Below are 16063 nucleotides of genomic sequence, written 5' to 3'. Positions count from 1 at the left end.
ATTCATTTTCACTGCTTGTGTCTGTCTATCCATATTCATAAACAAGAGCTTCCGGTTTCTCAGTTTTTGTATTATCTTTTGTTTAGTCTCTTCCTATATATCCTTAGCTGCCATAAAATAAATATTTTAATCCATACTCCTAAATACTTTACCTTATCATGTCCCCATAATTATGAGTATTGCTCAAGCAATTCATATGTGGGTACATAGTTTATGGCTTAAGCCTTTGATTTATCTTTGTTGGTTTTATATCCTGAAGACTTGAAACTCTCAATGTTCCTTAACACTGAAATGTCCTTTTCTGGATTTTTCAAGTACAAAATAGTATCATCTGAAAATAAAGCCAACTTTTCTTGATTACCATACCATTTGTATCCTTGAATTTCTGGGTCCATATTTTCTTTAATATGCAAGGGATGTTGGTGTTACTCTCTTGTGTAAAGAAAAAAAAAAAATCACAGTGATAGTTCATGTCTTCTCTTATAATATGGTAAACAGCTGTACATACATCGGGTTATCTTGTCATAATGTCTACCCCCCTAGACCGTTGTTTTGCATATTATAATATACTGCACATTCTATTGATATATGTCTGAGTAGTCCTGCTCAAATTAGAACAGTAGAGTCAGGACTTATTGTAAGAGTAGATGTTAGTCTGCTGCAGGAAGGATAAACTCATAGTTCTTCCTTAAAACTTCATTTTCTATTCTATTCTTAGCATGTTATCACATTTTAAGTTCGTTCATAACTGAGAAGTTAATGAATCCTGCTTAGAGGAACTTCTGATGAAGTAAGGGCATACCTGTTCTTGAAAGTCATTGGCTGGTAGTTATCCAGGTTGGTGCACCATTACAGTAGGGAACGTAATTCTAGAGAAGTCTAGCCAAAAAGATAGTGATTGAAAAGACAGGAAAAAAAAAAGTAAATGTGGTCCTTCTTTCAAGATTTGCTTTATATGATCTTCTGTGACTGTGTCTGTTAGAACTCTATTCTCTACTGTACCATTTATGTTTGCAGAAACATGAAGACATTTGTTAATTGTGTGCGAACAAATTTGCAGTTTGATTTTATTCTCTCACTTTGTAGTTGTTGAAGAATAGCCAAGAAAAGTTGGAAATTCTCGAGAGCAGACTGACAGAGGAAGCTGAATGGCGAAAACAGTTGGAATCTGATCTGAATTCGGCACAAAGCACTTTAAGAAAAGAGAGACAGGTACAGCTAACAGTTTTTTTTTATTTAGATAATTGTCATGCCTCACTTTTTATGCGTAGGTCTATAGGTAGGATGGAGGATGTACCAGTGTGTATAGCTCGCATTTTCTATAATCAGACTATACACTGTTGAACTTTGAGGAAAAACTACTTCAGTATTTATATGTTTCATTTTCATTTGTTGAAGGGGATATATTTGTTCCAGTTCAATCAACACTCATTAGGCCGATCATTGTATATAACACCCCTATTGGTATGTACCTGTCCAAGTAATTGTCACAAATTAAATAACCACAACCCAATCAAGGTCCTAAATCATAAAAACTATGCAAATCATCTCAAAGCCTTGGCCCTCTTCTCAGCATCATACAGGCTACCGAGAGTTGACGTCTGCCTTGTGTATAGAGCTTCAACAGACCCTATTCTGTCAGACCTGTTTGACATTCACAACTCCAGTGGTATAATCACCCACTCAAGGGATCTTAATCTCTTTTGCAAAATAAATTGAAAATATTGGATGGATAAGTTTATATCACAGGGATTATTGCTTCTAAGGCAGAGTCTTCCACTCCAGATAAAGCAAAGTACTTTTCTTACTCTTTTCGAATGTAATTTGAAAGAACGGATGGGTAAGAACAAATTCACCTCTGGTTTAGCAGGTCTGTCCCTCATATATAGGGGAAACATATAAATGTCCCAACATATTGTTGTTTGGCACCTCTCTGGTTTAATTGCATACAAAATATAAGGACTAAAAACTGCCATGGAAATGTAAGGCTAGGCTTTTTAAGATATTCACGGATCAATAGCCTAGTAAGCACCTGTGAACCTATGATGGTCTGATTGGGGCCGAAAAATGCCCCCTTTCAGTGGAGGCTTGGGGAAGATAAGCTCCCAAGAATAAATAAATAAAGATTAGCAACATTATAATAAGCAATATTATGCAAGTATAAAATGTATGTGTATTGTCAACAAAAAATAAAAAAAAATAAACAAAGATTAACAATAATAACAAAATTCTTTATAATAAGCAATTTTATGCATTTGCAAGTGTGCATGTATATTTTCAACACAGGATTAATAAAGCTTACAAATAAGTTTTGAACAAAAATGGCATACAAGTATCATAATCATAGCAGACATAGACATTGTTTACAAGTACAAGGAGACATACAGGTACAGAAAAACTGTATTCTACTGTATAAGATCAATTGCTTAACTGCTCTTCAGTAATTCCTTTCCAGTTAAAAGTCATACTGTTGGTTATGTGGCAGAAGTACTAACATTTCACAGGGTCTACCTTTTTTCCTAATTCTAGCGGACTGTCTCATTCTTATCTTAGGCCACTCGTCTGTCTGCCTGCTTCCTACTATAATCATAGCCATGACTTGTAACTACTGAAGTATGAGCTTCTGCAGTCTTCACCACAGTTTCTACAAACTCAAGTTGCTACACACTAACATGACATTCTGCTTCCTGCATACATATAAATCAATACCTCCCTCCCATTTGCCACCATGCTCGTTCAGGCTACAACTTAATGAAATATGACCATTCTTCATAGGTTCATAGGTTCGTACTAGGCTATCTGCCCTAGGGCATTTATAAGCCTAGCCAAAGTGTGTGTGGCTTTCACCACCCCTAAGGATGAGAATACTACGCCCTTTTAGGGTTTTAAAATGGAGGGGGTTGCTTCTCCCACCATTCACATCATCACCCTTGTCTTTTATGTCTGCTGTACTGTTGTTTGTCATACTAGTTGGATTTATAACCACCAACACACATTTTGTGACGAAAGGCCTTGCAAAACCATTTTCTCCTTTCTTAAACTTAGCAAATAACTTTAAGATGCTGATTGGTGGTGGTGGTAAATTTTTTAGCCAAACTCTGTCAGTCTTACTTCGAGTTGTCCTTTGTAGTGGTAGAAGAGTTTGGCACCTATTTTTCCTCTCTCCTCTCAAGCTGTCACTTCTGGTTCCAACAGCCATCATTAGTCCACTTTACAGCATCTAAATTCTAGGTTAAGGGAGGATTGCACTAAGTAGGTTCCCATTTCTTTCTACTTACTTCAACATTTCAGATGTTCTTCTTTAGTATCATTTTGTAAGTTCCTCAGTCTGGTTTAGGGCCAGAAAAGCATAATCTTCCATGTATAACTGTCATTACCAGAATACAAGTCAGGACCACCGCAAGAGCTGCCTTTTTTTTTCATTGAAACTGAAGCACAAAAATGACAGCTATGGCAGGTGGCAAAGGTTTGATTCCAGGGATCACTAACACTGAAGTGTAACTTGAGCCCTTCATCATTGTTTAGTGATTGGTAAAAAACAAAGCAGGAGGTAGAAGCCACGGCTATGTAGAATAACAGCTTTATTAGTAAAAGAGGTGAGCGCTTTTGTGGCACCAGCCACTTCATGAAGTGGCTGGTGCCACAAAAGCGCTCACCTCTTTTACTAATAAAGCTGTTATTCTACATAGCCGTGGCTGCTACCTCCTGCTTTGTTTTTTACTGTTCATTTTATTGTTGTTGGAGGTAACTCTTGCCAGCACCGTTTGGTTTTTACTGCGGATTGTTTAGTGATTAGTGCTGCTGGGATAAACATCATACAGGGCTCATTCAGAGCGTTCATCTAAAGGTATTAGGCAAGAGCATACAAATTTCACGACAAGGGCTCTGCTTAAGTCCAAGTTTGACATCCATTCACATTCTGTTGGTCTCACAGTGGCCTGTGATCCTTCACAATCTGTCTTTGCCCTCTAGCAAGAGCATTTGTTGCAACTTCTTACCAATGAATAGGCATGAGTTAGGAGAAAACTCTTGTTGTACCTGTGCTTCAGAACAAGAGCTAGAGTGACCAACCCTTTCACTTTAACTACCAGGCAAACTAACAACTCTGTTATGTGAGCAAAGGGTTGACAGTATAGTCTCTGAACTGTGTTTCTGAGCCTGAAGACTGAATTGGAGAAATTGATTGCCATCAAGACCAACATAGTGGCTGGCGGCTCATCAGCAAGGATTTGGACCTTTCCCACATCCCCTACTGTGATATTTTTTGTGCTCACTCAGTAATATGTTAAATGTGTGGTGGAAGATCGCTGAAAAAGTGCATTAGAAAATGATTCAGCAGTTAGATGCAGTACCAACACTGGCCATATATTTTTGTTTGTTTCTTATTCTGCATCTAAAGGACAATCCCAATTACATGCTCACCTGTCATTGTTTTTTTTTTTGTTTTTTTTTTTGTGCTGGGTGAGTTTAAGGCTTAGTTTGGCCTTTTCCTTTCTTTCTTTCTGAGGGAGAGGGTCACAAGAGATGGCCACTAAGATTAAATCTCCTCCTCTGTATGGTTCTTCACACATCATCAAGTCACTAGGAATGGCAGTCTCTGCAGCACTGACTGAGACAGTGAGTCCTTTAGATAGCTGTGTTGTGCAGAGGGATAAAACTCTGATTGGAGCCTGCACATCATAGAAGCTCAGACACTGGAAGCACTGGCTGGAGAAGGTGGAAACAAGTGACTGATTTTGGCTGATTCATCCTAGGGAATGAGAATTTGCCTGACTCCAGTTATGCATATGACTTTTAGCAGAGGCTGAAAGATTGTATCTGTACCATTTTTGGTCAAGCTGTATCAAGAGCTGCCAAGTAATGCTTGGAATGGTAGTTGGGGTGCTGCATGTGTTAAACAGGTGTGACATAATCCCCCCACTTCATTGTAGAACAGTAGTGATAGCCATGGGATGTTAGGGATCTAAAGAGGAGCAACACTGATAAGTGCCTGATTGACGGTTCCTCTTTTCAATGGTAGACAAATGGGGAAACTTGATAGTTAAGAGACAGCGTAAAGACAAAGACCAAGGGAGGGAAAGGCAGAGATTCCCTTCTTTCCTTTTAGTATCCCAGCTTAACACCACTTCCTTCAGGAAAAAGAATAATGCTCATGAATTTTATTTTGTAATGGCCATATTTCTTCATTCCATCTGTCAGAAGCATGTTGGCACTTACTGTGGTAAAACAGCTGATGAGTCCTATGTTTTTCTTCTCTCTGAGCCCAATACTAGACATGGCATGTTTGCAGCTTGGAAGCAGCAGACATGGCATGTTTGCTGCTTGGAAGCAGCTGGACCTGGTTTCCTCAGCACCTCAAACAGTAGGCTTCTAGGATCATCCAGTCTGCCCCTGAATTGAGATCTAGTTTTTCTAAATCAAATTCCCATGATGATCTTCATGTTTCACTGTTGCAGTCATTACATTAAGGTTATCTGCTTGCAGTAACCCTCAGTCGACCTGATTAACAACGTCTTGGGTCGTGCATCAGTTGCTGTCCCTTCTTCCATGACATCAGGTTGTCAGGGGTATAAAACATGCAGCCGACACCATTACATCAGTCTTTCTTGCCGTGTGGTGCCCAAAGCAGAAGCAGTTTGCAAGTGCCGGTTGGCTGAATCCTGAAATTTTCGTTTTTGAGTTTCAGAACCGAAGTCTTCAACTAAAGCTAAGTTCCCTGTTGGGGAAACTTTTTCTTGCTCCTTACCGATGTCAGTAAAAGTTAATAATTGCATTACTTGTGGAAAGCAAATACCTCACAAAGATTTTCATTCGTACTGTATTCCTTGCCTAGGCCCTGACCATGCCGTACCTTGCTGTTGGTTTTGTGCCTTATTTAATCGGCGCACTATCCGTCGTGTGTATATTTTCGCCTCTAAATATTTCGATTCTCTGTTCAATTATCCAGAAATGTCATCGGTTAGCCATCCGACTACCGGTATTCTGAAAAAACGCAAAGATAAAGACCGAGACAGGCCGCCTAGGTCCAAAGCTGCCAACGACGCTTCTCCTAAGCCAGTCGCCAGGTCGCCGGTACTCAGTGAGGCGCTTTCGCAGCCCCTGATACCCACTACTTCTGATTTGCAGGCCTCTACTGAGACCCATTCGGAGTCCGTGAGATGCTTCAACTGTGGAACCTGCGGATGTCTCTACCTTGGATGGGTCCGGAGCCACTGTGCAGGCACTGGCTTCTGAGGGTGTATTCAGGCCTATGGACTTGCATATTAAACCGACGCCTCCTTCTTCATTTAGGCCTAAACCTCGAACCATGCCTAGGAAACCAATACCCAGGCCGTATGCTCAGGCCTCTATGCCTAAAAAACAAATGATAAAAATGGCTGAATATCTTATAACTCTAATCAGGGGAAGCCAACCACCCGCTTCTAAGAGACCTAGGACTGAAGTTGTTTATGAATCTTCAGACCAGGAGTCTGATTTTTCTGATTCTTCTGATGATCTGGATTTACCCTTATCTACTTATGAGGATTCTGATGCAGAGGACTCTACTCCCTCTGCTTCACCTCCAGAGGATTTTTCTTTTGGTGAAACCTTACATACTCTAAGGGAGCATTTCCACTTGGAAAGCCAGGATTTTTCTGATTCAAAAAAGACGCTTAGGGATTTCTTACTCCTGCCCCAGCACAGGCCTTTAGCTATACCTCCTGTACTAGACATTGTTGATGATGCCTTTTCGGAATCTAGTTTGGCCCCTGATTCTTTGCCTGCTGCTCCCAGAAAACCTGACAGATATGACAGGGTTCCTGATTCACACAAGTTCCTTTTTAAAAATCCTAATGCAGATCTAGAGACTATTTCTTAGGGACCCAAGGGCATTAAGGCTTCTACTGCTAAAAATCCTACCCCTTCCTGATAGGGACTCCAGGGTGCTGGATAGATGGGGTAAGAAGGTTTACACTTCTGCAACCTTGGCCATTAGGGCTTTAAACTGCCAGTTTCATATGTTAAAGTATCAACAACATGTTATTGGATTGGTAAACAGAAAATTATGTTGATTCCTGACTGTGCTGAAAACAAAGAATTACAGGATTTAATGCATTCTGCTGAACAGGTTGGAAAACATACTTTGCAATGTGGATTTGAATCATTAGAGGCCTCTTGCAGGGGTGCTGTTACTGGGTCTGTGCTCAGAAGGCATGCTTGGCTTAAGGAACAGTCTTTGCCTGATCATGTTAAAGCTAAACTGTTGGATGCTCCCTTAAATCAGGACCGCCTGTTTGGCAACAAAGCTGAGGAAGTTCTTAAAAAGATGGAAGATAAAGCTAAATCTATGCAAACTGTTAAAGATTTCTTACAAGTTCAGCCTCCAAGATTTAATAGGCATTGGCCCTCTCAGAATTGGTCCTTTCCAGCCCCTTTCAAGTCTTCTCAATCCAAACCCAGACACAGCAGAAACCCCAGGTTTCAGTCCCAGGGGATGCACAGGACTAAGCAGTGGGGGGTTTCCGTATCCAAATCTGGGAGGAGTAATACTCCCTCCTATGGAAAACTGTCTCAGTGACTTGCTTTTAAAACTTCCAAGCACTTCCCAACTGAATGCTCCTTTAGGTGGAAAGATTGGTCTGCAGGCAAAAAACTGGGAACTCATTACCCAGGACAAATGGGTTTTAAATATAGTGTCCCAAGGATACAGATTTCACTTCCACACGTTACCAACACCAAGCAGGTGGCCAGATCTACCCCCAAATTACTGGGCAGAGGCCCAAAATCAAGTACTCTCCCTCTTAAGCATGGGGGCTATTCAGTTGGTACCAGAAGAGGAAAAGGGTTTCTGTTCGAGACTTTTCCTGGTACCCAGAAAAGACAATTCCTGGTGTCCTATCCTGGACCTTTCTGGTGATTCCAAAATTCAAGATGCTGACTCTTCAGCAGCTGCTTCCTATGCTAGGCAAAGATGCCTGGTTGGCAACACTAGACTTAAAAGAAGCATACCTGCACATCCCTATCAGGTAGTCTTGCAGAAGATACCTACACTTCAAAGCAGGTTACATGCACTATCAGTTTTCTGGACTGCCCTTTGGCTTATCTACTGCACCCAGGGTATTCACAAAGTGCCTAGCTCCAGTCATTGCATTTTCCAGGCAAAGAAATATTCAAATATACCCATACCTGGACAATTGTCTAATTCAGGCAGAAAGCCAGGACATACTTTTGAATCATCTGGCTTTTGTTCAAAGGGTGCTGACTTGTCTGGGGTAAACCATAAACGAAAAAAAATCACACCTGGTACCATGTCAACAAATCATATTCCTAGGAGCAAGCTTGAATACAACTTCCCAGATGGCTTTCCTTACACCAGAGAAACAGATTCATTTGGCAACCTACTTCAAACAAGTGGCCACAAAAACCCAGCTATCTGCAAGGCAAATACTGCAAGCCTTGGGGTTCTTGGCCTCCTGCATTCTTCTAATTCCAAATGCAAGGCTGCATATGCGGAAACTACAGTGGTATCTCAAAAGTCTATGGTGCCAACATTCTCAGGATCTAGAAGCAATGATTCCTATCATACCTTGCCTACGCCTAGAGTTCCTCTGGTGGGTAAAGGCCTGCCACCAAAACAAGGGACTGCCATTCACACTACCCCCTGCCATCCAAACCTTAACAACAGACGCATCAGACTATGCATGGGAAGCTCACCTGGCAGGGAGGTGCATTCAGGGCAAATGGAAACCAAGTCAAATGCACCTGCACATAAATCAAAAAGAAATGTTAGCTGTACAGAATGCTCTGACAGCCTTCAATGACCACATTCTTCCAGGACAACTAATGATAAAGACGGACAACACCACTGTCATGTGGTACATAAACAAGCAGGAGGGTACACATTCTTACCCCCTCTGCAGACTAGCCATGGCATTGTGGAACACAGCCTTGAGCTACCAAGTGAATCTACAAGCTCAGTTCCTGCCAGGAAAACTAAATACACTGGCAGACAAACTAAGCAGAAACCTCATGGACCCACATGAGTGGAAACTGAAACCAAGGATTTTCAACATATTGACAAGCAAATGGGAGAGCCCTGATATAGACCTGTTTGCTCCCCCCAGAACCATCAGTTGGACAAATTTTGCACAAGAATTCCCCACAAGCTAGCTTGGAAAGTGGATGCTCTGTCCTTCAGCTGGAAAAAACAGTTTATGCATTTCCTCCTCTGCCTCTGATCTCCAAAGTACTACTAAAGATCAAACAAGACAAGCCAAGGACGATTTTAATTGCACCAGACTGGCCACACCAACACTGGTACCCCCTCTTGCGCAGTGTGTCACGCTTGGCCCCATGGCACCTGCCTCAGACTCCTTCCCTGTTGTCTCAGCAGGAGAACCAGATTCTCCACCCTCAGCTGCAAACCCTGAACCTAGCAGCCTGGCTAATTACTTAATCTCTCCTTTACCATCCCTCAGTGAATCAGTGATGGATATCATTTTAGAAGCAAGGAGGCCTAATACTAGAAAATTGTATGCTGCAAAATGGAAAGGATTCTGTGCCTGGAACCAATCTCAAGGGATGAGCGCAGCAGCACTCAATTTACCTCAGATTCTACGATAGTTGACTGAGATGCTTCATAAGGGCTTGTCCTTTTCCTCCATCAAAATTCATGCCTTAGCTATTTCAGCTCATTATAACACAGAGCCTCTCCTCTTTTCTAACCCACTGCTCAAGCAGTTCCTTAGAGGGGCCAAAAATTTAAGGCCACCCAGGAGAGATCCAAGTCCAGCCTGGGACCTTAACTTTGTCTTGGAGAATCTCACTCTTCCTACTTTCGAGCCAGCTGCTACTGCAGATTTAAAATTCCTTTCTTGGAAAACAGCTTTCCTTTTAGCAATCACTTCAGCAAAAAGGGTATCTGAATTACAGGCCCTTATGGCAGTGGAGTCTTTCATCATCTTTCATGCGGACAGAGTGTCCCTCAGAACCAATCCCTCCTTCATGCTCAAGGTGGTATCCAGTGTGGCTCTTACATTCATTTGCCTACCTTCTTTCCTAACCCACAGAACAAAGGGGAATGGATACTGCACTCCTTAGATATGCACAGACAACTTAGATTGTACTTGGACAGGACTAAACCTCAAAGGAAATCTGAACAACTGCTGGTGGCATTTGCTGGAGGGAGAGAGGGGAAAGCTATTTCAAAGCAAACCATTTCAAAATGGATAGGCAACTGCATTCATTTCTGCTATAAGCACCATGGAAAACCTATCCCACAGGGCATCAGACCCCATTCAACCAGGGCTGCATTGACCTCTACAGCATTTCTCACAGCGTCCCTACCAGGGACATCCTAGAAGCTGCTACCTAAAGTTCTGTACATACTTTCACCAAGCATTATCATTTGCCAATTTTCTCTAAATCCAGAGCTGGCTTTGCCACTGCAGTCTTGCAGGGCCTTATAGCTGGTCCTAATTCTATTTAAATTCCTCCTTCCAAACTTAGCTTTGGGAATCTACCCAAATGTAATGACTGCAACAGTGAAACACGAAGAACATAGTACAGTTGTGTACACTTACCATAAATGTAGACGTTCGAGTGTATTCACTGTTGCAGTCCTGGTTACCCTCCCTCCAGCTCCCTTTCTTCTTTTGGCTATACCTCTACTTTCCCTTACTATGCTCAAAAGCTTTTTGGTGTATTTGCTTTTTTGTTGGAGGTATGTCCTTGTATTTATAGATTTAATTGCTTCCCATTGGGGGGGCACCTGACATCTGGGGCAAGAAAAACTGATGTAATGGCGTCGGCTGCATGTTTTATACCCCTGACGACCGGACGTCATGGAAGAAGGGACAGCAGCTGACGTAGGACCCAAGACTTTGTTAATCAGGCCGACTGAGGGCTACTGCAAGCAGATAACCCTAATGTAATGACTGCAACAGTGAATACACTTGAACATCTACATTTATGGTAAGTGTACACAACTGTACTTTCTCTCATTTGCTTGATATGGGTGTCAGAAACCCCAGCAACTGGCTGTTTGTCCAGTGGCAGAGCCTCAAATGCTGTGGACAGGTTTGGCCAAATAATTTATTCTGCCACACTGCATTTTTGGATCAATGATTACTTGTTTTATAGGTGTCTTGACCGACATCTTTTGGTTTATCAATCCATGGAATAATGTATTTTCCAAATTCATTAATATGGGAGTTTGTCATTATTTCACTCATGGTTGCATGTAGATCCTGCCTGCAGATGTTTTTTCAAAGCATCCTTAAACAGTTTCATGCCTTTTTGTTTTTTTTTTTGTAACTTGGAACACATTAATGTGGTTTGTTTTCTCTTGTATAAATGTATGTTGGCTGTAGAGAAGACCTTATGTACGCATAACCTTTTGTGTCTGCTGTGGTAGGTATGATGGCCAAGTCTGCAACTACTAGTATGTCTCAGTAATGCAGCATAACTCAAGCTGCCATGATTTCATGATGGAATGTACCAAATTAGGAGCTTATTGAGGATTTCTATAAGAGAGGTAAGGATCATTCCACTTTTGTGGGTATACATAATCCTTAACATCCCTTCTGGGCTAAACCTCTTTAATTTATGAAGTAGAATATAGTCAGATGCTAGAAATGACCTGTTGACTGCTAGGTCATTTTGTCCTTTTCATCCTTTGATAACTCATTTTAAGATGATTTCTGCCCATCCTCACTATTCCCCTTAGATGCATGTTGGTGCTTCATCAGGTTCATACCAGGCAGAAATAAGCTGTATTTTGTAATTACTTGAGTTTCCCCTCCACATCCTCATTTGGCAGACCATTCAGTTTCAGAGCAGCTGGTGGTGTGGTTGCAATTGCTTCTTGCTGAATGGGCAGTAGGAACATCTAGAGGAATGAGAAAGCAGGCTCTATGGCAGTAGAGCCTTTCAATGCAGACATCTGTTTCTGGATCTAAGCATTTTTACTTTTTGCATCCTTTATGGTATGCATGGCCACTCTTAAACCCTGATGCTGCTGTTTCTGCAGGATGTTTTGATGGCTTTGATAAAGTGGATGGATGTCTCTTAGCTCATCAGTGATGTGGAGTTGCACAGGTGATTTGGTGTCAATACCATTTTCAGTGTGAACTGCTGATTGGCTTTTCCTCAACTCTCAAGGTCTTCACCAAAATGTTAGCTTTGTTTAATTCCTACCTTCTCTTAAATTTCATTTCTCCTCCAAAATATTTTTCTGCTCATACTGTTCCCACATTTTAGTATTCAGTAGTTCAAGTATATTTGGTTTAGACTTTGATTTCCATTTTATAGTAATTGGTTTTTTTTTCAGCCACCAGAATTAAACTTAACAAGGCCTTACTGCTAGGCAGTTCAGTTCCTGCATCCCAGCTCAAAAAAAAAGCATTTCCTTAGTTAACACTCATTTGCTCATCCAGTATTTCTGATAGAGTGCTTTGTAGGAAATTTTTTAAAGTCTGTCAAGTCATTACACTCCCAAAACATATGTTCCCAATTACCCCTTTCTTCCTCATCACACCTCCAACATTTGCCATCTACCTGAGGAAAAATTCTTTGGAGTCTGCTTGGGGTATAAAGGTATCAATGCAAATACTCCTGGGCAGTAATTGTAACTATTCTAGATTTTGTTGCGTATTTGGGAGCAATATGCATATCTTCCATTGTTTCTTTGTGAATTGCATATCTAATCTCTCTTCCCAATCTTTTCTGATCTCTTCTGATTGATTCCTATAGTTATTGTGCAATATTCTGTATGCCCTACTAATTATCATTTTTATAACAGCAGCTTCTGTTCTAGCTTCATTTAAAAACTCAACCAGTGCAGGTTTTTCATTTAGGATTCCCACATCCCTTTCTCTGTCTATACTTTGATATGAATTCCTGATAGGGAAGGCAATCCCTAGCCTGTAGTCCAATTGCCTTCTTGGCCTCATCCCATTCTAATTCCATTCCTTCTGTAATTATTTGTTCCCAGTACCTTGATTTCTTTGCCAGCCTTATTCAGAAAATTCCATCCTTTTCTTTTTAGTTTTAGCTATCCCTATCTGAAGAATCTTCTTTCTCCAGTCCCTGTTGGCATAGTTCTTAATATACTCTGTGCTGCTTTATGATTTTCATAAATCTTTTGCATGCATGCCTCTGGCCTATCTTACTCATATTCTCAAACTTTCATTGTTTGTTTTTCTTATCCATTGTACCCATAATATTGTTTTCCTCTGTAATATTGTTAATTTGTCTCTATTCGTATGTATTTGTATGTCTGTTTGGGGCTTTTCCCCTCGGGTCTCCACTGAAAAAGGGTAATTCTTACCCAGCTGGACCAACCCGGTTAACAAATGCAAATAAATAAATAAATAATTCTGCTTGACCGTTGTGATTCTCCTTAAGAATCTCCACCAGACATCTTACTATTTCTTTATTCCTTGAATTACATCCCTGCATCATGTTTCCACTTTGAATTGAAGCTTTCTGCTTGTGTTGTGTATAAGAGCCTTAACTGTGTAGCTCTGAAATATCCCTTCAAATCAGATAATAATAAACTTCCTTGATGTGTTGGGAGCATCATCTTATCCCACTTGACTCTTGTCCTCTTCCTCCCTCACGTAAAATTTTTCATCTGTTTATTAATTACTTCCACAACTTCTCCTCTGGTTGATTAAAATATATGCCTGACCTGTGCATAAAACTAAAGGGACTAAAACATTTTTTCTGATTGTATCTTACTATAAGTATCCATAGACAACAGCTTCCAGAGTCTCTATTTTTGTATTATCTTTTGCTTAGGTCTTTCCACATATTCTTAGCTGCCATAACCCACTCCTTTTTAATCCATACTCCTAAATACTTAATTTTGTCATGTTCCCTTAAATATGGGTATTGCTGGAATAATTCGTGTGTGAGTGGATTATTTATAGCTATAGCCTTTGCTTTAATTTCATTAATTTTATATCCAAAAAAGCCCAGATCTGTCTCAAGATGTCCTTTCTGGTTCCATCAGATACAAAATAATATCTGTAAGTAATACAAGCTTTTCCTAAACACCATACCAATTACATCCAGTATTTCTTTCCCAGTGGTTCTAGATATAGCTCAAATAACAAAAGGGAAAGAGAACTCCCTTACTTGATCCCTCTGTTAAGACACAACTTATCAGAGAGGAACCCTACCACTTTGATTTTTTTCCTCCAATCCCTCATGTATCCATCTAATTAACCTTGATATTGTATCAGGAAGTGCAAATGCTTTCCTTGCCATACTCATAAAATCCCAGCTATCCCTGTCGAATGCTTTCTCTGCATCAAGACCTACCAAAAAGCAATGTTTTCTTGAGTCTATATTAGAACATCGAATGTTCTAAATAGCGAACGCTCACATGAGCAAAAATGCAGTCCCTCGAAAACATTATTGTAGAAGGCTGCACCCCCCACACCCCCCGCTAAATATATAGTCCAACTCCGAGATTGCAATACAGTGAGGAAAGGACAAATATTCCTATCTTCACTAAAAAAAAAAACTTCGAGGTCCTGCATTTTCGCTCATGTGAGCGTTCGCTATTTAGAATATTCAGTGTTCTAATATAGACCCGTGTTTTCTTAGATTTTGCTTCCATTAGGATCATCATTGTTCTGTTAATGTTATCAAATGTTTGCCCCCCCCTCCACAAAACTAAATTGGTCCATATCTATCAGTTTTGACATCACCTTTGCCATTCTTTTAGCCATTATAGACATAAACACTTTATAATCATGGTTTAGAATTGAGATGGGCCTGTATGAAGCTGGATCAGATGGGTCTTTACCGTCTTTAGGTATTACAGCCACCACAGCTTTCTTCCAGGATGCTGGTGCCTCCCCCCTTTTAAAATGCTTCCAAATTTTTATCATTTATTTCCCTTCTAACTTGCAGACTTCCACCAGAATGCCATCTGTTCCTGGGGACTTTCCTGTAAACTGGGTTATATGTCATCATTTTTATCTCCTCTCCACTTATCTTATCTAGTAATTGACCCTCATCTGCCTCTAACCTTCGCATATTTAAGTTTTCTGTAAATATTTCCATTTGTACTTTTTCTTGATTTCCCTACTTCTTGCTTTATACAAATGTTCACAAACTTTCCAAAATATCTCTAATATCTCTACAGGATCTCTGATTATTTTTCTTATAGGCTAAGTTTGGCAACAATCCTTTTTACTTTCTATTGCCTAAGTTGTTTTGCCAAAAATGTTTGTGCTCTGGAGTTATTATAAAAAAACACGTGCGTAACAGCAGCAGTTCTAAACTCATGCATAGTATGTAGGTACTCTCTGATTTTCACTTTAGCACTCCGCAGTTGTCCCTCCTCTTGTTCTGTGAGATTCCCCTTATTTTTGTAATACTTTAACCTTTGTCAGCCCCTCTAAATAATTTTTATTACTTCTTAACCAGATCTTGATCTGATGTTATCTAGTCACCATTCCTCACATTAGGGTCTTGGATCTGAAACTGGATCTGAGACAGCAGACACAGACAAACAGCTTAGCTCAAGCTCCTCCCCTCCCATAATGGTGTGCTGCCCTCTAATTCCTCAGATCTTGTTTGCCCCTTCAGTAAGACAGACGCAGGTTTCTCAGCTCCTCATTAGTCATAAGTGTTACCTTTGGGATGTGTTGTTGGGTTATTTTCTATCACTCATGATAGTTATCTTGCCCTTTATATCCCCTCCTGGCTTGGTTATATAGTCTTTCCTTTGGCACCCTTTTCACGGGCTTGCTGGTGTTGTAGTGTACTGTATTTGGCCGAGGTAGTTAGTGTTTCAGACTTTTTTTGTGTGTTTTCTGAACTTTGGCTTGTTTTTGGACGTTGAGTAAGGTTTTTCCTAGGTTTGGTGATATCAGATAAACCCTTGGGGTTTAAGAGATGCTCCTCATCTGATCAGAAAATGCCTATTTCCGACTCACACGAGAAGCATTTGTATTGTCTCAGCAGCGACCACCTCGAGGTGGAGTGCGGCATTTGTGCTGCCTTCAACCCTAGAACTCTGGTCAATTGCCAGAATAAGTTACTGATCAAAGATTTAGTAAGGGAA

General features: G+C 40.5%; 1 protein-coding gene across 1 annotated transcript in view; it reads left to right on the top strand.

The window, feature by feature from the left end:
• Positions 1-16063, top strand: part of CCDC30 (coiled-coil domain containing 30) — a 2524512-nt gene that overhangs the window by 1418705 nt on the left and 1089744 nt on the right. The window contains exon 15 of the mRNA XM_044060442.1: positions 1087-1212. Within this exon, the coding sequence (XP_043916377.1) occupies positions 1087-1212 (126 nt within the window). The remainder of the gene's footprint in view (positions 1-1086; positions 1213-16063) is intronic.

The sequence above is a fragment of the Protopterus annectens genome, chromosome 2.part0 (genome assembly GCF_019279795.1).
Source record: "Protopterus annectens isolate FY-2018-M chromosome 2.part0, PAN1.0, whole genome shotgun sequence".
NCBI lineage: Eukaryota > Metazoa > Chordata > Ceratodontiformes > Protopteridae > Protopterus > Protopterus annectens.
This window is presented reverse-complemented; position numbering and strand designations above follow the sequence as displayed.